General features: G+C 37.1%; 1 protein-coding gene across 1 annotated transcript in view; it reads right to left on the reverse strand.

Annotated features, from left to right (window-relative positions):
- CAMKMT (calmodulin-lysine N-methyltransferase) overlaps window positions 1–27098 on the reverse strand; it is a 221613-nt gene that overhangs the window by 6922 nt on the left and 187593 nt on the right. Inside the window, exons 8-10 of the mRNA XM_009278413.2 lie at window positions 14022–14096; window positions 6997–7060; window positions 644–775 (exon numbers count right to left, since the gene is read on the reverse strand). Of these exons, the coding sequence (XP_009276688.1) occupies window positions 644–775; window positions 6997–7060; window positions 14022–14096 (271 nt within the window). The remainder of the gene's footprint in view (window positions 1–643; window positions 776–6996; window positions 7061–14021; window positions 14097–27098) is intronic.

Consider the following 27098-nt stretch of genomic DNA (forward strand, 5'->3'; position numbering starts at 1 on the left):
TCTGTGAAGCACCTTCCTCTTCATGTCCTGTATTACTCTATACTTATAAATAATAAAAAAGGAGACTGATAACAGTAGCTTTACGTAAGCAAGCTTAGAAATCACGCTCAGATAAGTGCTTTTGACCTAAATCTTGTAGCGCCTCGATCTGACATATAACCCCACAACTGTGAAATTCTGTATGAGATTTAGCAGTTTGAAGCTGCCAACTGACCCAGCCATAAAGCAGCCAGAGATAAGGATTTAAGGTACGATATGATACAATTAGACATTCACCTCCTATTTATTTCAGTCCATTTCAGTATTTAACCTACTTAAAAGTTGCAAGCTTTTTATTAAAATGTAAATGCTAGTGTGCGGTATATTTATAGGCAGCTAACAACAACAAGAAAAGGCTCCCATAAATTAGATTTCTATGAATGAAAAGGGTAAACAGGAGATGCTTCTGCAAAACTCTTCTAGACGAGCGGAGATAAAGGATGGTTCTACCACACAAAATAATCAGATACAAAAATAGCTGTTCAGAAACAGCACACCTAAGGAGTACTTTAATCAAACATTTAGGTTACCTGCCAAAAGGACCATGATCTCTTCAAAATGCAATGCGGATTAAAGTGTTATCTAACACAAGCAGAAAACTAACCTTGGAGTGGAAGTTCGAAATGTGTTCATCATAATTTTCATGTCTTTGGATAGAGAAACCAGCTTTTTCAGCTAGATTGCAAAACTGGTTTAAAGTATTCCCTCGGAGTGGAGCAAATACCATTGCTTTTCCCTGGAACATTAAAAAGAGAATTTATACATTTTTAAAACTGGAAGGGAACCAGATATAACATACACCTGACTAAGCTTTTAATATACTCAAGCTGGAAAAGTCAATAGTCCTCTTGGTAAAATACTAAAATAGGGTAATATAAATAATTGTTCAAAACATGCAAGATGTCTGTGATTAAACAAATGCAAAATAGAAAGTAACAAATAAGTATTTTCTTTAGAAAACTGCCAACTACCATACATCTGCTCCTTTTCATATAATAATGGGGGCTATGAATTACCAAAATAAAACACAGAAAAGCATACAAAACATACACTCAATGCAAAATCCATTTGTTAGCTCATGACCATGCAAAGACTGTAAATAATGATTTTCTTTTTTTACTCTCACACATAGGAGACTACCTCCCATTTGCTGTCAGTGGAATTACAACAGTGTAAAACAAGGCAAAAGGGGAGGAAAATCAGACCCGATCATTAATTTTTTAAAGATATTTTAAACTACCTGAGCAGCGCAACCGAATTTGACCTTAAATTGGTAAATTGCATTTAAAGCAGGACTTGATGTTTTTGCATAGTAATTCTGGATCTTTCAAGACGATTAGGCCATTTATGATGCCCAGGCAATACATTATGGTCCATTAGCTAATTTTTTGCTCATCCTTCTGTATTTAAGAACGCAAAAATGACTGTACCTTGAACTGATAGATTTTAGACACTCTGTGCAAAGTACTAGCCCAAAACCTAACCTACATGATATAGCATCTCTTGAAATCTTATTTGCGAAATTAATTCTAATTGGCTGAATACCGTGTTCTGTCACATGGAATGAAAACTGGTTGAAGAGCTGTAAACAAAGGCTAGTATCAGCCAACAGCATATCACACCGAGGGGAGCCACAAAGTTTACCGTGAGTTCTTGTATTTAACTTCTATATTAATGAGAGCTAAGACTAATTTGTGAGGTGCTGTAATCAACCGAAGAGACAAAAAAAATATTTTTAAGGATCTGAAGAAGTTATAAAATGATTAGACGCTGTAGAAGAATATTTGGCTTGAGAAAATGCAATCTTGTATACCACAGGAAAAAAGTGATCAGAAGAGAGAATTTCAGTGGGAACTCTGGAAAGTTACAATGCTGACACAGATACTTAGTGAGGAGGATAGGGAACAAATCTGTGTGTTACAGCTCATGCACACATACGCTGACACAACGCACAGTGAGGCAGCAACAAAAACTCTACGTCAGTATCTACGGTACTAACGTGTACTTAGAAGACTCCAATCATTAATACCACAGCACTGTATTTATTCTCACAATGCCTCTGTGAGATAGGGAAATACTGTTACCCTCATCTTTCTCATGGGAAATTTAAGCACAAACGAGACCTAGGGCAATATCCAAAGCAACTCACTTCTGTTCATCTATGTAGCTATAACTTTAATTCTGTGGCTAAATACGAGGTGCAAAAAGGTGTACCTCCCACCGAAGGCACTGGAATTGCTTATGTAAATGTTAGGTCTGAATATAGGCTCAGCTCAGGATGAAAAACATTAAACACAGGAAATTCACAGTCAGTTCCCTCACATCCTTGACATGCTTTAATGTCATCAGACAGAAGTGGGCAGCAAATGGAGCCTTCAGCCCAGGATCCTCCTCCTCCTGCTGCCATCTCACACTCCCCAGAACGGTGTTCTGCAGAGACTCTTCCTGGCATAAGAAGGATGAGACTCCACTCTGGAGTCCCTCATCTTCACGGGCAGCTTCAGAGAGAGGTCACTGTAATGGAAAACATGTTCCCCACCCAGGGCTTACTGAGCACACGATTCACGCAGGGACTTCAGGAATGGCTAAACCTCATGAACGGAGACGGCCGTGGGCCACATCAGCCACTGATCCAGCAGCTTCGATGAGGAAGCAATGCTCATACAACAGCACCCCCTTACAGATTTCCATCTGGAGTCAGCAGTCCATGCGGTCATTCCTTCTTATACTCTCTGTAGACTACTTCAAATTTAATTTGAAAGAGAAATACAGTAAAATAGAATGTAACATGGTATGAAATATCTCTTAAAACCAGACTGAAAATCTTGAAACAACTTTGAAAAAGGGGAATGGCCTTTTATGGAAATCACTACACAGTTACTTTTGGCCAGCTCCTTAGTTGGTGTAAAACCCCATTCCTCTATTGAATTTAGTGTGCATCTAAAACACCTGAGGATCTTTCCCTTGCTGATAAAACCCAAGAAATCATGACTAAATTTAATACTACAATAATCTCCTCAAAACTGGCAGGTACTGTGGAGGTACTGTGGTCAATTCTGATCTTTCATAACCTGGGTTTAAAGCACTGTCTTGTCAACTGCCTGATCTCTGCGATTCCGCTAGCTGTCGTAGAACCGCATTCACATTTCTAATTTTAAAATGTTTTTCATTTTCTGGTTGCTGTACAATAAAAAAATTAGACCGGTGGCCTGGATCTACACTTGATGGACTATCCCACGATTGTTTAATTCAAAGCTTGTAATTCAAAAGCGCCTCTCAGTTTAGGATGATGTTTAAAGTTCAGAATGGCCTTTCCCCAGCCGGAAAAATACTTCCAGTAAACTCGTGAACAGAACACAGAGGAAAATGTCCGTTACAATAGTTTGAAGTGTCACTAAAATGCTGCAGTAAGATAATGGGACAGACGTTCACATTTTGGACATGACTATGACTCATCAATCATTATCAAATGCAGTCTTATTTGCTGGTACTAATCACGGTTCAATAGCATCCAATTGGCTTCCTTGGGATTTTGAATGGATAGGCCACAGAAGAATCAAAGCCTTCAAAAAAAACGTTCCTAATTATGGAAATACGCAAGCAAGCAACTGCTTATTCTGAGATTGAAATTAAAAGCACATTTTAATGATAGGAAAAAATAAAACTAAATGTTGGCAAACCAAGTAGCTTGCTTATAAGAGGAATAAAATACAGCCATTCAAGATAAATTTGTTTGATGTAAAATTTCAGCGCCTAATTCTTGGAATTGGTTTACAGGTGACATTTGCATTTGTAACAAATTCAGATAAGAAATTTCAGCCCCCAGTAACTCTCTGAGCTGCTCATTTCTGCCTGTGTGAACTTCTGGTCCTCTCTTCCTGTGCCAATACAACTGTCCATGGGGCCATACTATGAATCAGATGACTGAAATGACCAGAGTCCTGTTTCCAGGAAAACAAAAAGTTACCCAAAACACATCATTCTGTGCCATAAGGGTTCTAATAGCCACAAATAACATCCTTAATGAAAAAGGAAATACTGCAGATCAATTTATCTCTTTTTAAACTAACAGTATGAATAATTACATTTTCTGAATGTCTCCTTCAAGACAGCTTTGTAAGGATACCCGTTATTTTCTGTTTACTCCACTCTTCCTTTCGGTTTTGCTGGCTATTATTTTTCCATGAACTCTTCTATCCTAGTTGTATCCTAGTTACACTTGAAAGATATCTTACATCTAGACGTGTCTTCAATTTGAGATCGTTCCTCTATCAATTTGGCAAAGTATTACCAAGAAGGAAATGTAATTTCTAAATTTGAGACAAAATAATTCATGTAGAAGAGTGAACTTAAAGTAGTTTATGCCTTAGCTTGGGCATAAACTAATGCCCATAAACTACTCCTAAAGTGAACTCAAAGTAGTTTATGCCTTAGCTTGGGCATAAACTAATGCCCATAAACTACTCCTAATTATTGCAACTGGCAAATGAGTTCACTATTAATTTATTTTTCCTTTAAAGGGCAAAATATAGCGCCATCTAGTAAAGTTTCCTCTGATGTTATCCTTAGATTTATACAGGTTAACAAGAACAGTAAAAATAATAACTATTATGTACTTGTGATTGCATTTTCTCCTGGGATCTCAAATGAGTATATGCTTTTATTTGGGTCTTTCAAACCATGAAAGCATATGCTTGAAGGCATCTCTGTTCAACATGTCCTTTTTGGACAAGAGAGCTCATTTAAGGTGTCTGTACTCCCAGCTTCCACCCCACACAATAGTTTGCTGTCCTCTTAGTTATGAATTACAATAATTTGCAAGGCCACGCCATAACTGGATATCCATCCATATGACCATCCATAAAGTGGATTAGGCAAATGACTAGTTAAAAAATACAGTTCAGACAGTGGTCCAAAACTCTGCAACAGAAATTCCTGCAAGGAGCAAGAATTTCTTAAGCTAGCTTTGCCGGTAAGAGATAGGAACCATGGCCTAAAATGCAGAGCAAATAAGTACAGGCTATGCTATTAATCACAATGTGCAGAAGCAAGCCAGACGAGGAAGACAGGAAACAAAAAAGCCATCTCCCTTTACTCCATCTACATTCACAAAGGAATGTAGTTCATCTGCTCTGAAAAACAAAAGCATGTTCTGAATTTGAATTAACTGACTGGAGTTCAAAAGCAACGAAGTCAGGCCAGTTTTGGTTTAAAGTTGGGTTAACAATTCCTGTATTGTCTATAGATGGAAACTTGAGCTATGAACACTACTTAAAATTCAGGCTGCCTTATCATCATTGCTTTTTAAATCAAATTCTCTGGTTGGGCTAATCAGCCCAGGTAAAGAATGTGTGTGTGTGTGTGCATATACAAATGTATGTGTGTACTCATGTTCTTGGCAATGTAGACCACCAGACCGTGATGAGCTACAAGCAGGAGACAAAGCAACTAACAGCTATTCTTCCACTCCAGCTAGAGGCTCTAGCCAGGTCACAGGCACCAGAGCAACTCTTATACACTTCTCTTCCTGCCACTCATACTCTTCTCCCCCAGTGTCCTTTCATGGAGCCAGTACGGGGCTACCTAAAGAACCAGGTGTGGACACTGATCGGGGCTGAAAAAAAATACTTTTTGCATTTTTGTAAACTGGGATCAGCTTTGTGTTCCAGATCACCTCTGGTCCCAAAAATTATTGCACCCTGATAACTGATGGTACATCATGAAAGTCAGGAGGCATCACTCTGGGAAGGAGCTGCTTAACCTCCCCTTGCTGCCACTGACAGAAATATCTGCGTAACCTTTTCCTCAGGGTGGTCACATTTCTCCTGTCTTCCTGGCAGCCTTGCCCCACAGCTCATTAAAATAATTCAGTCTTAAGTAACTTGCGTTAGGTCACTCTGGAAAGTCTATGATAGAACCAAGAATAGAAACCTGATTACTCTTAGCAAAGAATGGGATTACTTACATGACTAAAATAACTCGGTTTCTTAAGTCTTTGCACGTTTGGGTCTTCTATTCCTTTTACAGAGAAAATCTCTTGTACAAAAAGTACAATACAATTTTAAAATAAAGTTTGGAGGATGCAGTGCTAACATGAAATACTTTCGTTTTGAAATGGAAAATTTACCTTACTGGAAGATTTGTATGGTAAACATGAAAGGTAAAATTCCTGTTTTAAATTCCTACTTACAGCAATTACTTCACATGTTTTCTCATATTCTCATTTTGGTAACTTCTTTTTAAAAACTTTTTTTTGAGATTCAGGATTATTTGTTGGGTATAAGTATATGCATGTAACAGCGCTTTTTTTGCCCATAGGTGCCTCTGATTTAACAGCCTAATAGATTGAGATCGGTAAAATATTTCCTCAGTGACACTCATGTAGAACATGTAAGCATTTTATGAAGAGCTTAATTTCATTATGTTCTAAGGTATAAAACATGTAAACACAGGGCTTACTTAATGGAAAAAAAGATTTAGGCTACAATATATGCATAAGGGTTTTGTTCATTTTATATAAACAGAAATGAAAAGAAAAAATATTCTTTCATAATAAATAAATACACAATGACAAAGGTTACAATTGAAGGGATTACAAATGACAGAAGCCAACATAAAAACTTTCAATATCGTACTTTTACTTTAATATGAAGACATTATTATCAAAGGAAAATACTTGAGAAACGCTTTGATAAAAATAATCTCACGCTATCTTTGAAGCGGTTTCATTTATTTTACTACCCACTGTGTTCCTTATCAGAAGGCCAAGTATAAGAAGTTTCCTAGTTTATGATTAGGAAAGAATCTGATAGATTAGAAGACTCAATTGAAGTTGGACATAATAAGTATTAAAGTATTACATGACATTAATCCTGCCATTCCATTACTCTCTCAATCATTGTGCACAGACTAATTATTCTGAAGCCAGTGTTCAGGAGAAAATAGAAACATACTTACACTGGGTTGGAGTAATCTCTTTATTGCATCAACAAGGCTAGCTCTGTACTGGTCCAGAAACAGGCTGACATTGAGAAGAGAACAGAATCCAGATTAAAATGGGTTTTCAATTCTAATGATACTAACGCAGATAAGTACAAGGCTAATTACATATGTTTACACAATGCTGTAAAAGAGAAACTGTGGACTACATTTCTGTCCAGTTCAGGTACTTTTAAATATTAAAAAATACATATGCTAGCTATTGAAATACTACCATATCAGAAATCAGGATCAATATACAAAGTTAATATTTTACAGGTTTTTTTACACAAGGGGGGTGGGGTGGAGTTTTTTAAAGTATTTTCTATTGTATTTCAGGTGTTACTATTAAGGGTATTTTTTTTTTCCTTTTACCTTCACAGTTGTGGCATTAATTCATTATTATCTATGACGCATATTTGTTCTATTTATATATCTATCTCTATCTATCCCTACAAAGATTTACAAGCCCCTACCTCCTCTCTCCCTCAAACACTGTTCAAATACAATGACCCAGATCGTACAGAGTTGTCCTCTCTCAAGAGTGAAATCCTTCATCTCCAGCATGGGTCCCGCAAGGATAGCAGCAGAGTCAATTTTCCCATGCAATGTTGCCAACATGCTCAGCCCTATTTTGGCGTGATTACCTCATGATTTGAGGGGATAATTCATTCTTCATGCCCCTCAGTACCTTAATTTATATACTAATAGTGGCAACCAGGGTGCCAATCACTCTTGACTAGATATTTGTGGACATGTAGTTACTGTGGATGAGAGTGCATTTACAATGGTTAGTGAACAGCCATCGGATAGCAACTGATGCCTTTCAGTCCTTACTACCATGGGCTGCATTTATCCTGTCGATTCAGATGAGAAACTCTACCAAGCCGGCCACAAATAATGTGATTCTTTCTTCATTATTTTTCATGCTTTCTCTGTAATAAAACTTCTTCCCAGCCTGTGTCTAGCTCAAGTTCCACACTACATGGCATTTTGTCCATTCTTCATGATTGTTTTCTATACTCCTTTATTCTCAAACATCTCTTTCTGAAGAGATGTGGGTAATTTTTTTCCAGGTTTGAAATTTCTAAAAGAATATAAAGAATATAGGAAAACACTGAAGAGATAAAAGTGGTCTGCCAACCACATGCCAGTCATCAAGAACAGAATATGTGTGGATATTTAGGTAAGGACACTCCACAGCTACCAAGGAGAATACAGTATTACATATCATAGGGTCAAGCAGCTGTGTAAGAGCTGTGAATTTTTGCTACTCAGGAAAAAAAAAAAACCTATCGGAAAACTTGTCAGTGACCAAATTTCACCAGTAAAAACTGGCAGAACCTCACATTGTTGAGAAAATATGGTAGACTGGGTATCCATACATTTCTTAAAGAACATTTCATATAGAAATATGGCCTTTTGAATTTCTTCTGAAGATATCGAAGTACTAGCTAACAATTTCTCTGACAGCCTGAGCACAAGAAAATTTAAACTTGAGCAATTGGCATGATGGCTGCCCCTCAGCCTTGATTAATCTTACTGGAAAAACCTTACTGAAAAAATGCTTGTTTAAATTTAATTCATTGAAACAGCAGCTGTTATCTCTAATGTCTCCTGGGAGTTTTAATCACATTCACCTCAGGTAGATCCCTATGCAGATAGATACCATAAGACACTACTTCACCGGGAACTTAGCCACCTACAGATGAGGTGGAATACAGGGCATGAGTCCTCTCCCAAAAGAATCGCTAAAATTAATTTTCTTCAACATGAAACATCGCAAGCATGCACACATTTAAGACTTGCTGAGATCCTGTGTAGACAGACGTACATTCCAAATGAAAAATGCACTTATAATATTTTTATTTTTGAAAGCAGTGTAGTAGAAACACAATTTTGGAGCAGCTTACCAGTGCTAAAATTCCTTTTTCATGGACCTGCATACCATTCTCTCTTTTTACAATGAGATAGGGGCACAACCGCTGCTACCAATCTTGTTCCTTTACAATGAGAGAACTACAGGCCTTTGTTCACCAGAAACTGAGTGTCTGAGAACTTAAAATGGTTACATGACCTGCCAAGAGATTAGACAACTTCAATAATACTTTTTCTGTCTGACTCCCACTTGATATTTTGGTTGTATGGGAGGTAGACTCTTAGCCCTGTTAGCTTAGGAAACCCAGATAACCTGGGACAGTTGCCCTGGCTCTGCTCCCAACTTGTCCCTGCCCTCCAAAAGGCCTGTCCCTGGGAACAGGACCTACTTCAATTGAAAATAGTCTCCAATATTGCGATTTCCAGACTGTTGCTCTGTAAGCCACATACTCTGACCAGAGGGAGCAGAGAAGGCTGGAAGCAATGTTAATGCAATGCAGTGACTCCAGGGAACATCTCTGTCCTCCCTCTGAGTCGGAGGATGCCTTGAATGAAGAAAATCCTGAAGAAGTCATTAGATAACCTGTGCTGCAGACAGGGCCAGCACAGGATCTGGCCCACGCAAAGAGATTTAGTCATGCAATTTCTCTTACCAGTAGAATTTGTATGACTAAGTATGACCACAGCGTACTGAAAACATACCCGAGAGAATCCTTTAAAGCTCACAACAGCTCAGTGAAATTAAATAACGTATTGTTCTAAACCATTCTCACTCAGTTCTCATACCTCAATTCAAATTTGGCTTAGCTCACCACTACTTTAGTGGCAATGTCTCATGTTTATGTAGTAAGGATGCTGTGAAAGCAGTAGCTCAGGACAGGAATAGCAAGGGTTTCTCAGGTCATCAAGGAAGTTTCAGAGCACAGCAGTAGAGAGGCAAGAACACAGTTTATGATTTGGCCTTTGTTTAGGCAGTGCTCTTAACCTGTGAAATCTGTATGAACAGGCAGGCAAACTTGTCACTTCTCTCTTCTTGGGTTTTTTTTTGTTTTAAATTACCATTAAAACCAAAATGAAAGTTTCTACCAAAACTGTATGGAAGTAACAGTAAGCCACAAGGAAACAAATTAAAAAACCAAGTAGATTCTCAGTTTGCTTCATGCTGATATCCTTTTATCTTGTGCCTCGCAACAAGGGGCATATACTTATTTTATAGGCTATGATGTGAACTTATTTTTCTTTTTGCATACTTTGCAATTGGTAAAAGAGCTTAGTTTACAGGTGTACTTCAGACATGATTACATTCATGTATAGTGCCTAGTGTATAGAGCCATTTATCTTTTTGTTTGCCTTCAACTACACGGCTGACATAAACTGAAAAAACCCTTACTTCCATGTCGTCAGATTCCAATGCACTTGAAGGCGTGTGCAAGAAACCAGGCTTAAAACGAATAATAAATTTAAACTGAAGAAGGACAGAGATCTTACTGCATTCCTGCAAAAAGATTTCCTTATATTAAATGAAATACTAATGGAGACAAAATCGATGTATTTTAAGATATTTAAAGAATACTTTCCGTTCAGTTCTACATTTCTGGTGAATCCACAACTCCCCATGACTTCAGCAAAAATCTCAGCAGTGGGGATAGCCCCCCCAGCCTCTGTTGTGCAAATACTTATGCACGTGCCAAACTTGAAGAATATAATCAGTCTATCTAAATAAAGTGGGATATTATGCATTTCCAAAACGATATGGGGATCTAGACCTTATACTGTCTCTACATCAAATTTGTGAAAACGTGTGTCACAAGAACGTGAAAGACAGAGATTTTTCTATTGGCTCAGTCCTATTGGCCCTGACTCTCTCCTTGGATTAAAAATGTCAGCAACTTTTTCTTAATAAAGAAAAGGATATACGCTTCCTTTTAAATAACCAGAAATATGAGGCTCTCAAGAGCTTTGGAAGAGTCTTGGTTTTGGCCCGTCCGTACAGGCACCTGTTATTTCTCCTCCTCTGTTCATACTCACTCTTACAATTCCAGCAGCTGCATGACTTTATATCCACAAGTGTAGGTCAAATGAAAGTCTAAAATTCTGGCAGCCCTCACCTGGCCTTAAAATCCCCACCCCTCCACCCCCCCCAAATATGAGGTGAGTGAATATGCTCTAAAAATTCCATTATTTCAGTATTTTTTTCCAGTGTACCCTTCTTCCAGGTGTGACCTCACCAAGATTTTTTTTTTCCTTATTTTTATCTCATAGTTGACATTTTACAAGTTATTTCGGAACTGCTGAACCATGAAACTTTTTTTATTGTCAAAATCCTGAATGGTTAAATAATGACTAGCTTTCACAGTTTGCCTCTTATTTATTTTATAATCTAGTTGAGCTACTAAATTTAGCTGTTAACTAATAGGCTGTCTGTTCTGGGAAATAGCTTATTTTCCACCCCTGCACACAAGGTTTATGAAAGTCTGCCTGTAAATATATGAATATAAACATATCGCTGCTTGTTGTAATCATGTACATTTTTACTCGAACCTCCATGTGTATTTGGAATATGTTTATGAATAGAGCTTGTTTTCATGTAAATGGGATCAAGCAGTACCGCTGGTTAGCTATTCAGAGAATCAAGACAATATCACCCTTGCTGGAAATACTTCAATAAAAATTTATCCATGTACCTAATATTTGAACTCAGATTTTTTTGCTTTCTAGTTCTCTGTTCTAATCCCAGATTTTATTGACTGACAATGAGCTATATGATGGTGTTAAACTAAATGCAATCTATTCTATCTGTTTTTATCGCTGCATACTTCAGGTTTCAGCCGAGGAGCTATAAGAAAAGAGATATCTTTTTTTTCCTCTTCAATAGCAGCCCAAAAAATTCAGAGAGCAAAAATCCTGCCAACAGTTCTCAAGCCAATTCTGTATCTTGGAAGAGAAATACATGAAAATGAAAAGAAGATTCAAGTTTGATAAAGCATGGGACATTTTTTTCCCCAGCCTTTTCATGTACCAGAAAACCTAGTGTCCATAACTAAAAGAATGATTTCTAAAAGAAACAAACAACAAAGGGATTTTCATGCTTATTAACCTATATATACGGGCACTTGCAATAAGAAAATAGAGAAAATTTGTGAATAAAAACACATACTTCAAGCTAACCTGCGCACTTTATTTATTTTTTAGAAATCTATAAATATTTATACATTTACCTGCATCTTAAGTGCTTCAAAATAAATGTACAAAATGCAGGGATTGCAAATGCATTATGTATGTTACCTGTCATGTTTGATTCTTTGTTTCCTAAAGAAACTACGCTATTTCCAAACAGACTGGGAGGAGTATTAGGCAAGAATATTACTGAAAAAAACAACTTAAGTCTTGCTCCACTCTGCTGTACTCCCAGCACAAATAGGATGACATGGTGTGAGTATCAAGAATACAAGCGATGGCACAGCCAGGTTGTTTTGATATTTGTGTGAAGAACAAATTTAACTCTAAATCTCTTGGCAAGACCTTGCTTCACCCACATAATCTGGAGAACATCCATATGTGAGCCTTGTCTAAGCCTCCGAGAAGACTGCTGCCCTCCTGCTCATGTCCGCCAGCACTCTGATCTGACTTTCATACTTAATCTGATCTAATCCTGTCCAGCATTAACTTCATCTGTGCAATGAAACCTGGAGTATCCATTCTAATATTTGGTGAGGAAGGCATTTACTAAATTACTTGCTGAAATCATATGGTGTTGTTTAGCTCCTTATTTTAATCAGATGATGCATTTCTGAGGCACATTATCAGCGATTAGTTAGAAACCCTCCTCTGTCCTTTTTGGGAACAAAGAACTTTTCTGAAATTAAATGCTAAGAGAAATGAAGCACTGTCGCGTTCTGTCAACAAATAGGTATTGGAAAAAGGAAAAAAGACGACTAAATACACTTTCTCCAGTGCTATACAAACCCAGTAACTTTTCTGAAACAAGAAGAGTTTGCTTAAATAGCAAAATATCAAACAAACAAACAAACAAAAGCTTTAGAGGAATGTTTTATCAGAAGCCATTCAAAAAGAACATTGTTTAAAAAGACAATAGACAGCTTCATACTTCCCTTTGCCTTTTTCCTTTAACTATTTCTTAGTAAGGTACAGAAATCTGCTGAACTGAGCTGTCCTACGAAGTCCCTGTTTTCAGAATTTGGTCTCTCACAATAGTTACGTGCAACAAAACATAAACAGCTTTTTCTGTTTTGGACATTTAAAGGGTCAAAAGCAAATATTCATGAAGGAAAGACAGATTCATTTAAAAGTATCTAGTCTCACAAATGAAATTTGCACATCTCTTTTTACACTGTCTCCATTTATATAACACAAATAATTAATAATGTACCATTTGTAAAGTTAGCACAGCAAATATAGCACAGCACAATTCTGCAAATCCAGTATCAGAAAAGGATTGTGTCAGTAATCAAATCTATTTGCATAAATTATTAAACAATATACCATATTGTAACATGCATCTACCTTTTCATAAATGAAGTGCTGTACTCTTATTTTTTTACTAAGAATTCTCTTACAATTAACATCTGCCTGTGTAAATAATACAAAGCCTACGTCTACAAATATTGCTGTCAAATTGATTTAAGAAACAGAATGCGATGGGGGAAAAAGGTTTTTAAAATCTTTTTTTATCTCGGAAAGATTTTCCGGGGAGCAAAAAATATATCCCCTTATATCAATAGTCAGATCTTTCCTAAGAAGTAAGCTAATTGAGCTGTTTGTGTTGATAAACTCCCTTTTCTCCAGGCTGTTCCTCACTGAGCCATAATTATTTGCAATTTGCCTAAGTCGTCCATTTACTGATACGTCAAGCATGAAACAGAGGCAATTCCAGAAAATGGAAATGCTTCTCAAAATCAATCTTTGGGAAATAATGTGGTAGAAGTTACTGTGTGATAGAAGACTACCTTATAACTGTCACATGGAGATGAATATTAATTTGTTGAGGTTAAGGTGGCTTTGTGCTTCATTTGTTGACTTTGCTTAGCCATCAGCAAGCAGCACAGTACAATTACTCCAGCAAAGCTATTTTTCTAACGTGAGTTTTATGATTTTTATGTACTTACCAGTCAGCACACATAACAATGTCAAAATGTCCTTCCAGTTGAGAGACATCTGTCTCATTATCCCATCGTAAAATGCTAGAGGAAAAAAAGATTTAAAAAAAAAAAAAGAAAAGAAAAAAGGACTTACATTTTTCATCTTGAGATTTTTAAAGTATCAATATTATTCTTATGTGACAGAAGTGTTTTAAAAAGTACACACTCATTACTTTCAAAGATGAATGTAAAAATATTATTCTGTACATTTTTAAGGTTTTAAATCTCAAAGCTTAAGAGCTATTTTTTATTATAACAGAAAGGCAATCCACACAGGTTCTGATGAGTGGATCACCAACAAATATGCATTTCTGAATCAGTGGCACATGTATGGCTTCAGACTTTTACCCCTTAACACCACTGCACGAGGAAGTGAAAGTATCGACAATCTGAATGAAACACAAATTCGCAGAATAGATGTGGATTCATGGATCTCCGTTACATCTGGCAGGCAAGTCAGTTGTGTTTCTCATTGATGAAGTGAGCATTCACTTGGGCTGGAGGGAGGAGGGACAGGGTGAAAAAATGCCAAGCTTAACTTCAATGCCAGCTATGTTGCCTCAGGCAAGCTTAAAAATACAGCAGTGCTGACTCTGTCAACACCTATTCTCTCACAGGTGATAAGTTATTTAATTCTAAGGTACCCAATAGTAGGCAAAAATGCACATATGTACAAAGTTCTGCTTTGTTTATAAATGCTGCTGATTTATGTAGCTGCCACGAAGAATTTCAGTACTTTGCTCCCATTTCAAAAACAGCAACTAGTATTGGAATTTACTGCATACTTAAAATATTATTGCCCCAAAGATTTGAAGCTGCATTTCTATTTCTAGGCTATTTTTTAAAAAAGAATCTATCCTTGTTTTTCATTTCCTGGTTATTTATAATAGAAAGTAGATAAATACTTATGGGAAAAGCACTTGTGGGGGAAGGGTCTAATCTGATCTTGTCAGGTTGTGCATGCTTATCTCAGTTTTGTATGAGTCTTGACCAAATAGACCCTTTAGTCTTCCCGCAGCTATAATCTACTTCTGGTTAAAAGCCATCTCCATTCACATCCCACTCCTAATATTTAACTGAGGATCAGTTATAATGTGTTCATTCAGAAATGTTCCCTAAGTATACAGGAAAAAAGGAAATTTTATACATCAACCATACTATATGCAAAAAAGGCTCATAAATACGTGGATACATATAGAGCCATAAAGAATTAAGGTACCACAATATCCGTGTACATGTGCACAGACACCAAATTTGAGAGAGAATGCTTTTAAAACATGGAAATTATGAAAGGAGAGGCCCAGTTCGTTGGGAAAGCTTTGATTATGTGGGGCTCGGTGTAACTGAACAGATCAGGACTCATTAGCCCATTTGCCCTCCTGGAATTTACTGTGACAATCCAAAGAGAGAAGAGAGTAGATTAATTTAATTTTTCCCCCTCAAATTGAAAGTATTCCAGATTTTAGAAGCCTAGGTAGCTTTGCACACTGGCACGCAGCAGGCATCCAGTAGTGGAAAGTGACAAAGGAGAGTTCTCACTCTCAGCTGCTGGCTGCCTGCTGGCTACCAGCGGCTTTTTCAACCCTGTTTCCGTGGAAACTTGGGTTAGAATGGTGAAAATTAGGTAAAGGTAAGTTTTGTGGGTTTAAAGCACGCACTCTAATACTTTAAGAATCCTGAAGCAGAACTGGAAATTGGTAGATGAACTGTGAGCCTTAAAAGGCCACCTTTGGTTCTCATTGCTACAGAAACAGAGATCTGATCAGTACCACTATAGGGATTTGAATTATGATTTTTTTAACCCATATATTTACTATACTTCACACATGCAGTTCGGAAGGCAGCACAGGTGCCTCCTCCTGGAAAAAAAAAAAACCTCTCTCATGTTACTGTCAGGTTCCCGCTGAGCATCCAAAATACAGCATTTTCTGAGCACGCCTACTGTAGGCACAAAGGAGTTTGTGTGGGTAGGTAAAAGCTCAGAAACCATAATGCTGAGCAAAATATGGAATCGACGAGTTGCCAGGAGCATGAGCAGTGGTGCAACATGACTGGCATGTGTGCTGTTAGAAGGAGTGAGCTAAGGGCCCCACATCCAGCCATAAGCCAGTCTTCCTCCATTTTCCTGATCTAGTACCAGGGCTGCTCTTGGTCTCTAGCTTCAGTACAGTTGCATTCCTGAAGACGTGATAATTATGCAAAGGCCAATGACAGATTTACACACAAGATTTTCAAAATCAACTTTGCCATAAATTTTCAAAACGTACAGGAAAATCTTTATTCCTGTGGGGAAATAACCATGTAAAGATAATTTCTAGAAAATAAATACCAACAGGACTCATTCTGATCTCACTCAGGATGTATGCACACTGGTGGGACAGATGCAACTACAAGCTGTATATATTTATCCATGCTATCGTTAACCAAGTGCAAGTATGACTAGTAAGGGAAGCGCAGCTAGGGTACGTGAAGCTCAATACCGGCTGCAACCTCCGAAACTGTTTCGGTAGCTAACTCTGGGCTACCATATCTACACCGTTATCCGTTTAATGCTTCCACAAATTTGCATGAGCTGCAATCAAACACCTGCACCTGCACCTGTAAAGCAGACATGCCCCCGCATATCAGGGAATCAGAAAAAATTCTGCTCGGAGTCAGCATTATTACATCATTAACACTGATGTCGGAATCAGCCTGATTCTGAATCAGAATCAGCTATTTTGAATGCTAGTGCTAATGGAAGTAGTGAATCAGAGTCAGGACGTATATAAATACCATCATCTAGCCATACAAGTTCTTGTAATCCAAACACAATTCCTGAGTGTGAAGTACAGAAAAATCCACTGATACTGCAAAACAGCTCTGAGAAAGGTAAAGGTGTGTATATGTGTATCTAAATCCATGTATCTAGATGTAGTAAGGGGGTGAGGAACAATAATTTTTTCAGGGATTATTGAGGATGTGACTCTTGGACTTAGTGGTCACTCCTGAAAGAAATACCGAAGGCACCATGAAGTAAGGGCTGATTGCATTTCCATTTAAAGAAAAGCACTGCTAGGAAACCCAGAAAAGTGTTAGCAACAAAAATCTGAAAACCTCAGACTTTATGAAGTTTCCTTTAAAAAAAATAGACATAAGTGTAAAAATACCATACCACAAAAAGTCTTTTAAATCACCAGTATCATGTTGAGTGCCAACATGAAAAAAATGCAAGCCTTGTTAATATTTTCCTCTTGCTCCCTTTGCAATGATGTTAAATTAGTGGACATAAACCACTTTTTTCTAAAGCCACTTTTCTTCCAGCAAAATAAGACATTTTAAAGCTATAATATTTTTATGTCTTTCTTTTGAGGGAGGATGCTACAGTATTAACAGCTGAAATGATTTTGTAAATGTGAAAAATGTGCTTTATTCTGTATTTCTGTCCAAGCCACACCTTCAATGGCGTTTTTGTAAAAAAAGCCCCCAAAAACCCAACATATGCAAGGCTGTGTAAAGCCCACTCTTGACATTATTTTGTGCTGGCTTATTTAACTCATGCAGGTTTAGTTTCTTGCAATTGAAAATAGGCAACTCGATTTCAGCAGAAAAGGGTCTGAAACCCTCTGGAAATATAGAAGTTTGGAAGCTTTTTTTGGCTACAACAAGAACATTAAAAAATGAAATAGGATGCGAGGGAAAAACACTACTGCACTGTTCGGCTACTACTTAGGTCAAACTGATGGTGGCTGAAACTTGGTACCCGCTAATGGCTGCTTTATGGCCTGTATCAAATGAATTTGACCAGTTTTCAGAGGAAAAGTACCCACGTCACAAACCTATTACTATAATTAGCAATCTTGATGGCAGTCCTAGCAAAAAGGACAAGGACTGAATGAGCTATGGAGAATGAACTATCCTCTCACATGCAGAGGTGGCTTTTCCAGGTCAGGGATAAAGCATACTATCAAAATAGTCTGAGAAAATATGTACTGATGCTTTAGTTTCCTAGGCTATCAACCTCACGCTATTGTAAAGCAACGAATTCATTAAACCCCCCCCCCAAAAAAACAAACAACAAAAACACTCAAACACAAACAATCAAAGCATTTTTTCTTTTGTCCCCGATTTATCTTTTAAATTGACAAGCAAGCCAGAAAATGTGATTAGGTAAAGATAAAAAAAATTGTAATGATAATAGAACAAAAAGATCAACTAAGAAAATAGATACTTTAAGTACTACCAACGTACCCCCAAATATCCCCTTGTATTTCAAAGAAAAAAAACCACAACAAAATAGCAGATGTTGCAGGGATAGTTACGGCAGCCAAGGCTGCACTTCCCCTGTACAGTAATTCTAATTTATGGAGGATAGCCTGACAAATGTCGACACTCTTTCTTACACTGGTAAAGTATCTCAGCAATCTGCAACAAAAGACCTGATTTTACCAGGTTTTTATTTCTCATGCAAAATTCCTCATTACTATTATTATTCAACTTCTGTTATTCAGTGTTTGTCTTCCTAGTGTGTCTAGGCAGGTAACTTACATGAGAAAAAACAGGTTAAGTCTCTGATTGTTAAAACTTGAAACATTTCCAAGTCCCTCTGAGATGTTCTTGTGATGAATGGCATAGGCTAGAGTAGCTCTCAAGTTAGCAGAAAAGTAGTTGTGCAGATAAAGACAAAAAATCAAAATTAGAAGAAAGGACAAAAGACACAAAAGCCTTACTCACTTCGAAATGTATTAGTAGTTTCAATAAAGATAAAAAAATTTGTCCCACTTAGCAGATGAACAGCTACCAAGACCCCCCATCTACCCACCTCTTCTTTTCATATTTTAATTTAGGCTTCAGTCTTTGAAAAGCATTATCATTGGTAAGTATACAGGTTCAGGTAAAAGATTTTGTCTAGGGGTTTATATGACTTTTTCTATGACATTAACCAAGCAAGTTCATTAACACATTAACAAAAAGCATCATCAGGATGTTTCTCCACACCTTGATCTTTGTTTGAGATTCCTCAGTTTTGTATGAAGATCAAGAAGATGCATTTTAATTTAGCAACAGAGGCAATGTGTACACCTATCATTATAACTCCTCTGAGGAGTCTTGCAAATTTGCCTACTATCATTTCCCCATCTTTCTCATTATATTCTCATTAGGTTGCTCTTATTTCTCCACCTTCTTTCACCTTCTGCCTTTCTTACCTTCACTGCTTCACTTTGCTTTGTATTCTTATCCATTATCTCATTGAAGGGTTTGAAGGAACCAAGGTTAAATTTTCAATCACGGGTACCCAACATCAACCATTCTCCCTTTCCTCTCACATTTCTAAGCAATTCGAATGTGCTATTTACAATGGATGATGGACATTTCCTTCTAACAATCTCCTTGCAGGTGTCGGCAACTTCCACGCCATTTATCTACTGTTGTCAAAGTATACTGATGATTTTTCCCAGCTAGGCTCAAAACCTGCACTTTATGCTCATTCTCCTGGACCTTTCTTCTCTCTTCAGCCCAGTAAAATCTTGCTATTCATTAGAATTTTTAATTCCACTATTTTCTGTTTGTTTTTTTTAATTGTCTCTTACCATTTTTTCAATGTGCTCTTCTAAAGATTATCTTCAAACCCTTCCCTCATTTCTGATAATTTCACAATGTTCCACCTCAACCTCTTCTTCGTCTGAATTTTACTCTGGGGCTATCTCATCCATAAAAGCTAAACCCAGCTACCCACTTCTCTACTTCACACTGTGTATCCAGACTCACAACTCAGCATTTTTCACAGCCTCAGTGAGTGAGAAGCTCATCACCTCTAAAGTACAACAAGGCATTGTTGTTACCACCTTTTCTTGATCCCTTTGGACATAACCATTAACTCCAGTCTGTAACCTAGACTTAGCTTAGACCTTCCTCTATATTTGCATAACTCAGCTCTGTTCAGATTTTGCTTATTCTCTCTGCATAGCATCTCTAAGAAGTTTCTTATCTACCCACTCAACTTAAACTCTTGACCATGTCATCATCACTTACATCTTAACATCACAATATTGTTCTCTCTGCTCTTGGAAAATGCAGTCTTGCCCTATTAATATCTATTCAGTAGGCTGCTGCAAAGATTGTTTTTCTTGCCTACAACCCTGATCTTGTCACCTTTCTCTTTGTACTCCTCCAGGTAAGTTGCAAGTCTTCTTTTCCAAATGCTTCACAACAGTTCACTTCCCTATTTTTTCTCTCTCATTCAGTATTGAAAGGACAAGTCCCTTCTTTAATCAGCCCTAATGTCCGCCCACATCTTCCACTTAATTTTTCAAGCAAGCACCTTTACAATTTTCTTCCACTATGTTATCCATGAACATTCACACACTTACTCCATTATCCTTGAAACTCTCCTTTAAAATAGCGCCTACAAAAACTGAAAAGAGGCTAGGCTGCTCTTGTGCCTCCAACTCCGTCCATCCTTGTTATCCTTCCTCACCATATCTCTCTCTGGTCTTAGACCATAGATTCTCTAACACAAACTGCCTTTTTGCTCTGTGTTTAGACAATGCTTGGTACAACAATTCATGATGAAACCTCATCACATTAATGTGGTAATACAAAAGAAGAAAAAACACCAAAACCAACGATGGGTCCCTTCTATCTTGAGATATTCTATGATTCTATCTAGTTTTTCCTGCCTAAAAGTTCCTTCTGAAAAGCATATGATAAAGTTACGTGCTTCCCTTATTCCTTATTCTGAGAACATATTTTCTCTCTCTTATTCTGTACAACATATTTTGCTAAAATTCAGATGGAAACATTACAAAAACAGTTTTGTCTTCAAAAATAACAGTCCTAACACTTACGCATTCGCTGCATATCAAAAGCTATTAAATTTTTGGGACATAATAAACGCACTGCATGTAAATACAGTTGTTGCAGAATAAAGTTTTCCATTTTGTAGACACACCACAGCCCAACACTCAGCACAAGTGTGGCTATTTTTTTAAAAGAAGTGAGAATATCTTGTATAAAAATGTTGTTGATAAGAAAATGCCACTGTTCCTGAATTTGCCTTTTCGCATCCCTCCTCTACATCAATACATTCTAAATCAGTCTTTATTTAGGAGATTGACTACTGTTTTTAGCAGTACTAAAATGTACTTCATGTAGTACATTGTGCACAAAACGGATGGTTCTCACATTCTAATTCAGACTGATAGGGTATAAAAAAAATACATCCTTTCAAAATGCAAGACAGCATAAGCACATGTGGCACAACCGTACTGGTAGGATCAGTGAATGAAAGCTTTGTAAAAGTTCGTTTTGTGTAAAAATACGAAGGAAAAGAAGACAATTTCTTGCTCTATGGAAAATAGTCTATCCATGAGTACGGGGAGGGTAATGAAGGGAACAAGATGAAAAAACAAAGAATGTGGAGGGAACCAGGCAGGTCCAGAAGGACTGAATGGGAGGAAAAATTAAAAGCAGCAGAGAAGATGCTTAAATTCTGAGGGCAGAAGGGACCACAATAAACATGCAAGATTTCAAATTTCTGTATCAAGCCCATATATATCAGGAAATTAATACACGTTTCAGAAAGACATCCAACTTGATTTAAACACATTCACTGCTTAAGAAACTACCACTTCCCATGGAAAGATGTTCTAATGTATTATCATTCTCTCTGTCAAATCTCATTTTTTTCTAGACTGAATTTGTCTAGCTTCAATTTCTACATCTTGTTAGGTACTTGTAAGCTAGATTAAAGAGTGATCTTCTATTAAAGATTTTTTCCCCACATGAGACTTTCAGATCAAAATCAATTCATTTCTTAACAAACAAGGCATTTCTTTGACAAGTTAAGTAAACAGAGCTCTTTAACTCTCTCATTTCCAGACCCTGATTCACTCTTCTGCCTCTTTCCTGAACCCCATTAATTTTCAGTATCCTTGGTTACTGTTTGAATAACTGAATATTAATTGAATATTAATTGAATATTAAACAAAGAACCCTGTTAGCATCATTTTGTCAAAAAATAAAGTTTCTCTCCCAACTTTCCTGTGTCTGTGGCAAAGATTAGCTGAGAGCGCCTGTGAAGGAGAGAGCCTACTGAAAGTGTGTAAAAAGTACTTGATGACTGCCTATTAAGGTAGAGCCAAGGTAGACAAGGAAGGGTAGACAAAGGTACAATGGTAACAACATGAACCAGGAAACAATGCAAAAGTTGGCTAAAAAGATGGATACACAAAGGAGCATAGGAATAAAACAAATAATCTTTGATTCTAACATCTCATGGACATTTTCCTTTAAAGCCCTGGGAAGAAAGATGGAAGTTTTCTCAGATCAGTGGTCTCCACCTAGTCTTTCTGTCCAGTCCAAGAGAGTACAAGAGGAATAGTTTTACCAAAAGCATGTTTTTTAAGCTAAGAGGAGACCATCATAAAATAGCCAAGGATTTGAGCAAGAATTATTTAAAATAATGCAATGCTACACTTTTAGCTAGCACCTAGCTTTTCTCCCTGGTCTTCCAAACACATAGAAATTTCTCTACAAAGCTTGCTAACTTCTCAATTTTTTCTCTTTATATATTTTTATCTGGTCACATAAAGACAGACAGACAAAACTACAATGCAATTTAAAATAAATTGCAACTTTATTAAGTCAATACAACTGGGTGCAATACACAAATAGGAGAGGCTTGGAAGTTGGTGAAAGTCAGCTGGTATGGCCAAACGGTAAAGAAGGTTATTAGAAACAAGATGTCATTCCTCCAAAAGTTGAAGTTGCACCCAAATGAAGAAAGGATCACAAACTTGGAAAATTAAATATAATAATAAAATTAGGCAGGCCAAAAATAAGTGTACTCTTTCTTTAGTTCTAAATCTTCCTGCCAGCTGATAATCAGGATATAGAATGAGCACTCACAGAGGGTAACAACATTTCAGAGACGTGAAATTAATTCTCTGCATCAGTGTTCACTGTAGAAGAAACTGAAGACAGTTTTACCACAGAAGCCTTTTTTGATGTCTTCTGTAAAAGGAAGTCCTGCTTTATAAACCTTAAACTCTTCAAAGGTGTCAACAAGTATTCAGATAAGGGTGATCTGGGTAACACAGGCTGCTTCTGATTCCAAAAGGCTATTGGCAAAGACCCTCACCAACAACATTTAAGGAAAGTAGACAGCCACTGGAGAAGAGTCCTGGCGCGCCTAAATAATAGAACAAAAGACAGGGTAGTAGTAAATGGTCAGTTCTCACAATCAAGGGAGATAATCAGTAGAGTTCCCCTGGGACCTGTTCTATTCAACATTTTTATAAGAGATGAGCACTGAGGTGGCAAAGTTTGCTGATTTAAGAAGTTATTCAAGATAGTAAGGAGAAGAGCAGACTGTGAAGAATTGCAGAAGGATGAAACTGAGTAACTGGACAATAAAATGACAGATGAAATTCAGTGTGGATAAATGCAAAGTGCACAACGGGAAGAATAACTTTGGCTTGATAAAGAAAATGAAGGTCTCCAAACTGACCATCACTGGAAAGCGCCTGATGTTGTGACAGACAGTGTCATGAAAATATTAGCTCAGTGCTCAACCGCAGTCAAAAAAGCAAATCACTGTTAGGTATTTTTAGAAGAGGAACAGAAAGCATAATTATTCCTCCACATTGTCATATTCCTCCACCATGTCAAAGGCCTTACAGAAGTCCAGATAGATGACATCTGTAGCCCTTCCCGTGTCCACTGATGTAGTTGCTCCATCATAGAAGGCCACTAGGTTAGTCAGGCAGGACTTGCCCTTGGTGAAGCCATGCTGGCTGTCTCAAATCACCTCCCTGTCCTCCATGTGCCTTAGCATAGCTTCCAGGAGGATCTGTTCCATGATCTTCCCAGGCACAGAGGTGAGACTGACTGGCCTGTAGTTCCCCGGGTCTTCCTTTTTTCCCTTTTGAAAAATGGGTGTGATGTTTCCCCTTTTCCAGTCAGTGGGAACTTCACTGGACTGCCATGACTTCTCAAATACGATGGATTTATGCACACTTTGAATGCAGTACTGATCACCCTCACCTGAAAATGAGTAGATTGAAACAGGAAAAGATATAGAACAGGGCAAGTATGGAATGGTTTCCACCTGAGCTGAGTTTTCTGTGATAGAGATAAATTCACAACGAGCATGAACAGACAGACCATTCATTGTTTCTTCCCACACAAACATAAAGTGATCAAATTAAAGAGAGCAGGAACCAGGAACCATTTATTTCTAACCACAGAGCAGGAAATGTTCCTTTTGGCAGCTTCCTCCTTGCCAATAGATGCTGTCATGCAAGAGTCTTACATGAGGAGACTGGAAAAGTAGTTGGAAGAAAGGGATTCCTTTAGGGTTGCTAAGCTGACAAACACAACAAAGTTCAATAAATATGTTTTCAAAAAGTTTGAATTTAGCAACATTCAAGTAATTTTGATGAATGAAAACAGAGAGAGAATCTTTATTAAGGCTGTCCTACGTTGATGGAACCTGTTACACGACCAGCTGAAATCAAGAAGGTTAGAAAGTTGGCATATTTGAAGAACATTGCAGTAAGGTAAAATACTCACATGTTGGCAGTTACAGAGAAAGAAGTAATTAATATAAGAACGGAATCAGGACGATATAGTTCAGTGCTCTGTCATTGAGACCTCATCCACTATTATACTGGATGCCATTTAGCCTTTAGAAAGACTTTTTTTCTTTTTAGGTTTAATTCCGGAAGCTTGTAAATTCATTACATTTGCAAGGAACACTAAAATCTTGGATAAGATTATAACCTATCTGTTAACCTTTAAGGAGAAGGAATTGTCACTTTTGGTCACATGGTCATACATTCTTGATGTGGGTTCTAATGTTGACTATAGAATGGATAAAGAGTATATGATACATTATTACTAATCAAATCAAAGGATGCATAACGCCACAAGCATTTCTCTCACTGACTTGATGTTTTATGTACTTTTTTACACTCTTATGTGGAATGTAATCTCTCCGAGGCAACTCAGCAAAACAATAGACTTGTTCACAGCTAAAACTCACAGGTCCCATATCAGCAATAAGTATACAAATTTTGTTCATAACAGATTTGGTCTTCTCAGACGAGGGAATCTGACGGGAGAACAAATTCCCTGGCAGCTAAGACAGAGTCTGTTAATCTTTAGAATATACTGCAAGCCTTCCTCTTTGATAGAGCTTTCCCATCATGACATTTGTAAAATCAACAATTTTTCAAAATTCTACTACTCAGACCCCTGCATCAGGAAGATTTCCACATTAAAATAAAGAGAAGAAAAAGAGCAGAGATTCCTTGACTTTGTTATTGCTAATTTAATAATTGGTGGACATGTTCAAAACAATGATATAATGCATGTCAAACTAACAACAGTTGATGGTACAAAGACTGCTATCAGAATAACTCATATGCTAAGTTATGGGATAAACAACGTGATTCATGGATAATTTTTGAACCGTGAAAAAAATAAAATCGTCAAACCCATACACGGTATTAATAATTCACCTTACTATGGCAAGTCATTATTAGTAACTTGGTGGCATTGCTGTACCTATTTCCAGTAAGCGTAAGCAAGAAATACTAAACATACTCATGGAAGCTAAAAATAAAATAGAATTGTATATCCTATATATATTGCTGAAGTAAACTGCTTACTAAATATCTATTATTACATTGTAACACATAATATGACAAACTGCCAGTTTGGCTTACATTACCATACTTTTAAACAATAAACAAGAGTTGGCAGAGAGCTAGATAAGTGCTCATTGACTGCATTTTGTATAAATCTAAATAAATAAATGTATGGCAGGTTGTCCTAATCTAACTTCTCTTGGCTGATACTGGATTGTTCCTTTTTGCGCCATACATTTTTTGGCATATTTTCCAAGTCTAGACTTAAATGTCTGAAACAGGCACAAACTGACTCTCATACTGATAATTTTTGCTCCACGTGCAAGGAAGAGTACAAGATCCCGACGTGAGCTGAAGGTGCAGTGAGAAGGGTCTATTCTGAATTATCTTTTATGTGGAAAGAATCTTGTAACTTTGCACTGGACACTGTGCAAAGTTGCAAGACTGGACATTGTTTAAATGGTACGTTAGAGTGGGGAACATGCCTTCTTCAGATTAAATTAATGTTGCAGTAAGTCATTAAATACATCACTATATTCATTTGCCTGCAAGCTCTGATCAATGTAAAAGAAGTCACCTAACGTCACTTTGCATGCCAGTGTTGCATTCTTCCCTACAAAACACTACATTTTCTTGTGCGGTTTTTTCCCCCATTATCATTATATAACTAAGGTTTTCGGTTGTAGGAAAAGTGAATCAGGGTTATGGTAATATTTCAGATTTTACATCAGCCTTTTAGTTTCTTCAAGGCCTTGAGAAGTGATCAAATAACTGTTACTGCCTTCATCACGTCATTACTGAATCTGAAAGACTGATCCATCCATTAGCACTTCTCAAATAACTAACCAAAGCATAACCTTAATTTTGACAGGAGAAATCAAATATTAACATGTATAAGATAGAGAAATGCAACATGATCATTATTTTTGGGATTAGAGAGTCATTTGAATACTTATTTTATAAAACTTTACACTGTTAAAACAAATCTGCAAACGCCTTAAGAATGTAGAACTAAAAATCGAATTATGTTTATTATAATAATGAGCCTTATGTTTTGATATAGTACTTCATTTTGTAATTTAATTATTTTATTTATGCAAATAAGGCCCCAAACGCTATTGCACTCAAGAAGTTAAACACTTGACATTTTTAGTCCTTAAAATGCAACATTTTATGACGTCTAGATATGTTTATTAATTAGTGATTATTAACACCCAGTAAACAACATCATGTCTTGTAAAAACACAATCTTTCTTCACAGCGTGAGGCTGAAATCTATTATTCACTGATTCCATATGCTGAAATACACTCAAATGATCACAAATGACCTTAAGCATTAGATAAATGTAAATGAGGACAGGGTAGAAAATGTGCTTTTGATTGATATCTAAAAGACCAGGTTTGAAGTCTT

The sequence above is a fragment of the Aptenodytes forsteri genome, unplaced genomic scaffold (assembly GCF_000699145.1).
Source record: "Aptenodytes forsteri isolate BGI_AS27 unplaced genomic scaffold, ASM69914v1 Scaffold130, whole genome shotgun sequence".
NCBI lineage: Eukaryota > Metazoa > Chordata > Aves > Sphenisciformes > Spheniscidae > Aptenodytes > Aptenodytes forsteri.